The 9,247-nt window shown below is 38.6% G+C and overlaps 1 protein-coding gene across 1 annotated transcript in view; it reads right to left on the bottom strand.

Annotated features, from left to right (window-relative positions):
• Positions 1-4,175: 4,175 nt before the first annotated feature.
• TBX4 (T-box transcription factor 4) overlaps positions 4,176-9,247 on the bottom strand; it is a 61,429-nt gene continuing 56,357 nt past the window's right edge. Inside the window, exons 6-9 of the mRNA XM_053454582.1 lie at positions 7,631-7,783; positions 6,371-6,459; positions 5,643-5,887; positions 4,176-5,223 (exon numbers count right to left, since the gene is read on the bottom strand). Of these exons, the coding sequence (XP_053310557.1) occupies positions 4,607-5,223; positions 5,643-5,887; positions 6,371-6,459; positions 7,631-7,783 (1,104 nt within the window). The 3' untranslated portion in view covers positions 4,176-4,606. The remainder of the gene's footprint in view (positions 5,224-5,642; positions 5,888-6,370; positions 6,460-7,630; positions 7,784-9,247) is intronic.

Below are 9,247 nucleotides of genomic sequence, written 5' to 3'. Positions count from 1 at the left end.
GAGGCTGGCAGTGGTAGTCTAGTCGGGTGTTGATACAGTGTCATTTTGACAAATGAAACTGTGCAGTTTCCTCCTAAAAAAGGCCCGTATTACTCTTGTACAACATTATTGAGTATTTTATACTCTTCAAGATATCCTTTTAATTGCTGCTGCTATGTTACCATATATCACTAAGATATATTTGATGTACTTTAACACTTGAGATCTTATCTACAGCAGAAGAAATTATTTTTACAGGAGAGAAGTCTATCATTTTCTATTTTTAACTTTTTTTATTCCAAGCACTGTTTGTTCAGGAGGTTTTTCCACCCGTGTCTTTCTTTGCATGTTCTACTTTTTATGGCTTTCTGGGGTTTTGGCAAGTTCACTTTATTCTTGAAATAACGCAGCGTACGTGATCTTTACAGGATTGGCGTGAACTTTACTGACTTGTTCCACAAAACGAAAGGACACACAATGGCATAAATGAACAGCTCCTCAGATCAGGGTTAAACTCATTACAGGAAGTAACCAAAATAATGGGTTACATGTGTATTTAAAGCATAGGCTGCTGGTTTGAAAATAGCATTGAAGAAAATATGCATTCCTTAAAAAATAAGGCCCTTTGGTAGAAAGTATTTTTGTAATGTTGTTAGAATAAAGGTAAAATTACATAAATATAATTTAAAATGCGTCTGGGATGCAGCTTTACATTTATTTTGTGGTTCAAAGCATAACACATTAACCAAACAATAACACATTTGAAGCCATGTCTTTGAGGTCTCTGAGCCAGAGACCAAGGCTTCTTACCTGCCCAAAGTGGTTGACTCACAAAAGAAAGAGAAAGCTTACATGAAACCATTCTCAAAAAGGTTGCACCAACTCAATGTATCATTTACTTACAGTTAAAAAATCTGCTATTTGCATTCATGTTCAAAGAAGTTTATAGTTTCATCAAATCACAGCAGAACCTATTCTCTTTCTCCACAAATCCGTCGTCATTATTCTGGCCTGGTTCACAGAGAAACGGTTGAAGAAAAAAAACACGGGTAGAAGTGAAAGAAGAAAGAGTAAAAAAGTGGTCGACGGAAAAGGTAGGGAGATATTGAGCGAGAGTGTGTGAATAAGGGCATGAGAGACCGTGAATGTGAGCATGAGGGAATGTGAGAGAACATGAGAGAGTGTGTAAGAGTGAGAGAGAGCATGAGTAAGTGTGAGTGAGAATGAAAAACAACGAAATGCAATAAAAAATTTGGAGCTCTCTGCTGTTAGTTTCATTGGGGTCACCTCCTCTTGAAGAATGTACAAAGAATGTCAGTAAAGAGAGAAAAGAGCAGTCAAAAAAAGAAAAAACAAATCAAATTTAAGGAAATCAAAGTTAGGGTAACATATATTATACAATTCTGCGAAAATGTTTTTTCCTCTTTTAAACGATGACCATGTATAGAAGGAAAAAAGTTACTAGATCAATTCATGACTCATGCAGGAGGTCACAAAAGAACCCTGACTAAGGTGTAAAGGACTATAGGCCACACTTGCGTCAGTTAAGATCTGTGTTCACAATTCCACAATAAGAAAAGAAAATGGCATGCATGGGAGAGTTGCAGTGCGAAAACCGCTGCTGACCAAAAAGAAGATAAAGGCTTGTCTCATATTCGCCAAAAGTACATCTTGATGACCCCAAGACTCCTGAGATTATATTCTCTGAACTGATGAGTGAAAGTGGTCAACATGCTGGTGGTAGTTTGAGGGTTTGAGAAGAACACAAGCAAGTCCACCTCTGAATGGCTCAAAAGAAACAAAATTAAAGATTTTGAGTGGCCTATTCAAAGTCTTGAATCAGATTGGGATGTGGTGACATGACCTTGAAAAGGCAGTTAATTCTTGAAAACCCTCCAATGTAGCCAATTTAAAACAATTCTGCCTAGAAGAGTGGGCCAACATTTCTCCACAGTGATGTAGAAGACTCATTGGCATTTATTACAGACGTTCGATTGCAGTTGTTGCTGCCAAGGGTGGCACATCCAGTTATTAGGTTTAGGGGCAATTAATTTTTCCACATGGGTGATATAGGTTTTGGTTAACTCTTTACCTTCAATAAATGAAATGATAATTTAAAAACTGCATTTTGTGTTTATTCATGTTGCCTTTGTCTTATAAAATGTCTTATAAAATGAAAATTAGTTGGGTGATCTGAAATATTTAAATGTGACAAATAAGCAAATATAGAAGAAATCCAGAAGGTGGCAAGTACAGCAATGTAAATTAGCTGTATTTGAGAATGAGAATGAAACCCGGTGCACATGGTATTAGGGCAGGAAAGGGTTAACCCAGCAAGGGTTAGCACGAGGAAGGAATGCACAGGGAATGTGACTGTAGGGGGAAGGGGACAGGACTATAAAGCCCCTCTAAACACATGTGCGGGGGCAATTACTAAATACCACAGAAGCAGTTTAACGCCCACCCTCCCCCTTGTTTTTTGTCTATGCGTTTCCATGTTGGCTGGTGTTTTCTTTCCCCCTTTCCCTCTCTTTTTTCTGCTTCTTTTGCAGGGTACATTTTCTTTGCTGATGGCGGAGGAGTTCCCTGGAGAAGTTTGAAGGATAATGGGAGTGGAGAGTTGATTACGCAAAAACTTAAGGTGGAGCTCCCCATATCCGACCCGCGGTCATTTGGACGATTGCTGGAATCCGGCAGAAGGGGTAGTGCGCCATTATCTGTGTTTAGGATGGGAACCCTCAGTTGATTGTTTGTACACAGATGTACAGAAGACTGGATAGTATTTATACAGAAGTATTATTAAAGTGGTTTTAAATAATTTATAAGATGTTAAATAAATGTCTCAGCCTTTTCTAAATCCAATCCTGCTGGTGTCTCACTTTTATTTCTGGGTATGGGCAGTGCAAAGGTCATGAATGGTGTTATTGAGTTAAGTAAAAGCATGATATACAAATCACCTTACTAGATATGGCCATTGTCACAAAAAATAACTGTTTCCCTGTGATAGGATTGGTAGTATGGACATCCACAGCCCTTATAGAAATAGTTTTACTAAGAGTCCCAAAACACAGGGCAGTAGCAAATTTAAAGCACAGCCCTGCTGGAGGTCCTCTTCTGCTGCTTCCCCTTCACACATTCTACCTGCCCTTGTATCTATCAACGTATCACATCTGTGGCTCGCAGTTCCATCATTGACTCTTTGTATGGGGAAGTACAAGGCTTTTTTGTGACACAGAAGTAAAGATCTCGATTCCTGCCCCCCAACTAAACACTATTTTGTCAGAGGAGCACAGGGATTGGACCCTCCCTGTGATCCCTATAGTTATGCTTAAAGTCAGTGCTTGGGCATCAAGGTTTGAGGGATTCCAATGAAGACACCATATTTCTTTTATTGTGAAATCTCAGTACATTTACTTTATATTTTAAATCCATTTCGTTGAATACACTGGTCATGTGGTAATAACTTATGAGCAACAGAAATGTATCTAGATTCTTGTTTGTAGAAAGAGTCAGTAATAGGCAGCTCTGTGGTAGACAACCCAGTAAATGTCCATAGGCCTCAATGACTTCAACAATCCTTGTCACAGTACCCTAGTCTGAATACTTTGCCACTGCCTAAAACCTTAGGCATCCATAAAGTCTATATTAGACTTTTTCCAAAAATAAGATAATACAGTTTAATGCCTTTTATATTGAACACGGTAGTGACTAGAGAAGCCTGTAACCACTTATGCCCTTGCCACCACTGTATCACAAGAAGTGGTGTTCTTCATGAAGGGGAACCAAATAATAAATTAAACACACGAACATATAAATGAAAAAAAATAACAGTTCTAGGCTGGGAAAATGACTTAAGCTAATGATACCATCCTGGGAAAGTGTATAATTTATCGATGTAAAGAGTGATGGATTGGAAAATGAAATCTAGACTTGCTGTCAACATATAATATTTATAACTGCACATAATTAATAAAGATTACTGAAAGGCAAGCATAGACATTACATAATAAGTAAAATGTTTTATGTTCTGATAATATAATTTCCATGCTTTGTAACAAAAAAAAGAGACAATTCCATGTTTGGTTCTAGTTTGATTTCTAATAACATGTTTTCTGATGTACATAAATGCTATTTTCATGAAGCCATAGTTTAATCTCTACATCAATACTTGTAATAAAAAATATTAAATAGATGTCTTTGAAAAAACCCTGGTAACTTTTATTTTATTAAGCATCTCATTTGTAAAAGCAAAGCTTCATTTGACATGTGGCCTGCATTTGTGATAGATAGATAGATATATATATCTTTATATATACATATATATATATGTATAAATAACTATTCAGCATGCAAAGATGTAGTGATTTCCCACATTGTATTTTGTATTCTACTTAACAACTGAATGCATGTTCTACTTCCGTAGCTGTCTAAGTTTGTCCTCAAAAATGCCACCTGTATGGAACATTTTGTCCAAGTCTAGAATAAAAAAGACAGGTGTTCTCTTGATCAAGCATTCTCACATAAAGGAGTTGCTGAGGTGCAGGATACCCACAGGTACTAACAAAATAGATGCAATTGTTCAGGTCAGTGGAGCATAGCTCTTATGCAATGTCCCTAGCAGTAGCAGTCATCCATCAGTCCAGTTTTCCACAGTGCCCATTCCTGAGTGATACTGTAGTGAGGTTTCCCTGGATAGTGAAAAGCTTTGTGAATACAGAAACTCATTAGCAGTGTTTATGTGGGGGGACGGAGGCTTTCTTTCACAAAGTGAAGGGTGAACTCTCTCTCTAGGGAAGGATGTAGGTGGAACTCTATCCCGGACTTGCGACTGTGAAAGCTGATTGTAGACACTAAAATGAGATTCACTTGATGGCTGTGATCCTTGGCCGGGGATCGCTGGAAGACGAGGCATCATAGTGGTGGCTGTAAAATGAGTGGGGAATGGCTGGTATGGCACAGTTTCCATTGTTTGAACACTGTAACTAGTGTAAGGAGAGACAGAGGTCCACATGTTGCAGCTAAGCGGAGGTGGTGGTAAATCTTCAACCCCTGACACACCTGCAATTTCGGCTCCTGAAGTAGAGTACATGCATGCATCCCTTGGTGTCACATCATTGCGATAAGGTGGACTCAACATTTGCTGATCATATGGAGGAGGGGATCTAAAATAATGATCATCTGCCATAGATGAGGAAGGATCTAGATAAGAACGTTTGCAGGGAAGGTCAAGGTGACGTGCACCCTCTGTAAAACACACACACAAAAAAAACACATAAGCAAGCACATTTAAAAACAGAATACTAAGACTCAGTCTTCCTCTGTTTTGTTGCAAAAACATAATTCGTTCAACCAAATCTTTGTTGTAAAATGCACCCTTCAGTTAAAGGCTCTTTGATGCCTGACGCGAGTGATGTTTGTTTAGTGATGAGTGTGCCCATGCTTTAGCCTGAACCGGACTTAACAGTCTTTGGATAAGGCACAGAGTATGGTGTGCATGTATGTTGTCATACAGAGACAGTATAACGGTACCTTATATACTTATGATTGCCTACATTAAGCATTCAGCATGTTTTCCAGACAAGATTTGCTTCTTTTTCACACAGCTATGTACTGTACAGAAAACAATGTGGGAATGATTTGCAAAAAAATCAGTTTAACTCTACCTCTTCTTTTGAGACAATGATAAAACAGTCCAGAGTCCCTCTGTGCTGCGAAGGTGTTGAGTGGCAGGTCTTGAGCATCTGGAGTTGCAAACTGCATGTGTGCTCCATTCTCATACTGATAATGCTGCATACCTTGGTGGCTGCTGTGAAGTGCATTAATGTCTGATTTGCCAGATAGTTGCCCTGGATGACTTGATACAAGTCTTTGTCTCATGATGCTTTTTGATATCACTGGATATTCTTTGCTGTAGTAAAAAATGATAAGCTGTTAAAAACACGTTGCTTTTGCAATAAACAAAGGTTAAACATTATTGTGGAGATGGGTTTATTGTTTGGACTAAGATTCTAGATTTTTTTAAAAAACATAGCTAATATCCTGTTGTTTTATACTGAAAGTATGTCTGTTCTGATAAGATGACAATTGTATTACAGGGAGCATAACTTTGAAAGACACTGAATCTTAAGGGTCAATCAAAATGCACAAGTACTCTTAACTCTTAAGCTATTAGTGATAGACTGACTTGTATGAGTATTCATATTATTGCTTACTGCATTTATTGCTATCCCAGCAGTGCTGGACTGGGGTGGTAAAATTGTCTGAGGCACTTAAAGTGTTTGATCAGAGGAATTCAGCCTCATGCTGTACTTTTACTGGCGGCACAGGCCTGCATTTAGTACCCAGATATCAAACCAAACAGCAATATGCTATTGAGATAAACCAGTAATACCTTTGCAGACGGGCGACACGCAGGTCACTATCATCACTGCCTCTAAATCCTTTGGCAAAGGGGTTGTTTTCAATTTTGAGTTGGGTTATCTTAAAAAAAAGGAAAAGAAAGGGTTTAGACAGTGCTTTGTATACTAGGTTCAGAAGTGAAGTAATCTTCTTCACCATATTTATAGTCTATCCCGCGTAGCTCATTCTATATCGGCACGCTCAATGTCTAGTGGAGAGTATTGTTTGTGCATCTTTTCTACTGCAATTTTACCATTCACATTATAATAATAATAATACGAGGGGTACACCGGCAGTGTTAGCATAGGAAAACAGAGTGTGTGTAGTAGAGACCAAGGAGGTCTTTTAAAAAAAACTCCCTAAGTTGCGGTTTGGATGTGCAGGTATATCACTTTCATGGACAGGCCAATGTTTTCACCGATCTTGTGCGGTGTTCAATTTGTTCCTTCAGCTCATAAAAGACTGAATAAAAAAGGGAACAATCAGTTGTTGGCATATATGTTGTTTATACCACCTACAATTTCTCTGCAATAATCAATAAGATAATAAAAATAACGTAGTTGATAGTAGGAATCTCTGGTGTCTACCTCAACTGTCTCACGTGTCCCTTCCACCTACAGATATTTTAAAAACTGATAACTATAACGCAAACCACGTGCAGTTCTTTAATAGGCACATTCTTCATACGTTTCAGCATATACATACGGTGTAATTACTTTTCACTTGAGATTTATGGGTGAGATTTACTGGTCATTATTAGAATTTGCCCTGCTCCCCTTTGAGTGACTATATTGAGTTTGCTGATTCATTAAAAACAGAACAAAGGGTGCCAAGTATTGAACTATTTAATTTTCACATTTCCTTGTACACTGCATTTTTTCACTCATTTTGATATTGATTATTTCAAATCATGTGAGCAAAAAAAAATTTTAATTTGAAAGCACAACACTATTTTAAATATTGACCTAAACAAACAAAAGGACAGCAATTATATTGATTATTATTCGCATTATTGTATTTGGTATTTCTGTCCCTACAGTTATGTTAATTAAAGGAAAGTGCATCTGAGTCAACTTGTTTCTTTGCAGATGTGGATTCGTGGTTTGCCTATAAGTAAGACCTCTCACAGAAAACATGCAGTTTCTGGCCAAGAGATAGTTTGCTGTGTTTGGGTAAACTGCTCTCCTTTTCATACGGACACTAGACAGGCAGAATCATTGCTTTGTCCCAGTAGGCTGCCTTGACGACTCACCTTGTGGTTTTGATATGAGGTCACTGATATGAATGCGGTCTCAGAAAACACGTGCGTGCAGAAAGCAGTATTCTTTGAACCAAAGGCATTGTTTTCATCTGCTTTGACAATATGGAGCCTCGGTTGGTATTTGTGCATCGAATTCAAGATAATCTGAAACAGTAAAGTACACTAATTTATGTGCTGAGCAAACATCTTGTGTTGGTTAAAGTCAGTTGTGATGTTAATGTCATGAATAAGCTTTAAATGAAAGCCTCTGAATTGAACCTTATACACACAACACTTTCTAGTACACACAGTAAAGGGACTTTTTCACATAAAAATAATTTTAATACTTAGATTATGTCATTTTGACCATGTACCACACGAAAGCTGCAGGGAGGACATCTGTTTGCCTGTTCAGACGATGCACTACTTTGTATCAAGCATCCAGGCCACCAAATGTCCTTCATGTGGGGCAAATGTGGCAATAACATGAGTAAGTATTATTTATTTAGTTAGATTTTTTGATCTAACCCTTACAAAAAAATTACTGCAGTTTTTCTGAAGTAATACTGCTATTTTTTGGACATGAAAAAACTGCAATACTGCACTTTTACTGCAGTATTACTGCACATTTACTGCAGTTTTACTGCATTTGCACTTCACTGTACTGCAGTTTTACTGCAGTTATTTTTGTACGGAAGTACAAATGCAATAAAGCTGCAGTACATTGAAGTACAACTGTAGGTTTGCGATATAAAAAAAAAAGTGCGGTAAATGTGCAGTAAAACTGCAGTACAGTGAAGTACAAATGCAGTAAAACTGCAGTAAATGTGCAGTAATACTGCAGTAAAAGTGCAGTATTGCAGTTTTTTCATGTCCAAAAAAATAGCAGTATTACTTCAGAAAAACTGCAGTAATTTTTCGTAAGGGAAGTGTTTCAAGATATATACATTCGGCTAGTAGCTAATAAAGCTACAGGAGTATGGGGATGGATATAAGGGCGAGGGACCCAACTGCCATAATAATGCATTCTAACAATAAAACACAACAACAGAAACAACATACAGCAGTAAGACAATAACAAGAATATCACTGAAGCAATAACACATTGGACTGGGTCCTGTTACATTTAAAAGTCTGGAGCAGGGCATGTCCTAGGTTTTCTAGCACTGTACCACCCCCTTTTGTATGCATTCAATATCTAACAAATGGAAGTACCTTGTGGTAGCACCTCCACCAGCTCAGCACCAAATGTAGGCCCTGCATACATACCTGGGAACTCTCCGGGCTTGCCGGGTCAAGACCCGAATCCTCCCGGGAGCTGGAGCAGGGTCTTGACATGCCCCGCTCCCCGCCCATTTTCCATTTAAATGGGGGTGTTTCCCGCTGACATCGGCGGTAACGCCCCTGATGTCAGCTGGACCGCCCACTGGCATCAGGGGAACTCCTACCAACGTCAGCAGGACCTCCCACCGACGTTAGTGGGCAGTCCTGGCTGCGTCCCGCAAGGGAAGGCTCACAGTAGCCGGAGCCCAGAAGTTCCTATGCCTGCATAGGAGTTGTTGCTTCTTCTCCAGATAAAAATATATCTCTAAAAGAAAAAACATTTCCTCTATAACACCACTGCTAGCT

The sequence above is a fragment of the Spea bombifrons genome, chromosome 2 (assembly GCF_027358695.1).
Source record: "Spea bombifrons isolate aSpeBom1 chromosome 2, aSpeBom1.2.pri, whole genome shotgun sequence".
NCBI classification, from domain to species: domain Eukaryota; kingdom Metazoa; phylum Chordata; class Amphibia; order Anura; family Pelobatidae; genus Spea; species Spea bombifrons.
This window is presented reverse-complemented; position numbering and strand designations above follow the sequence as displayed.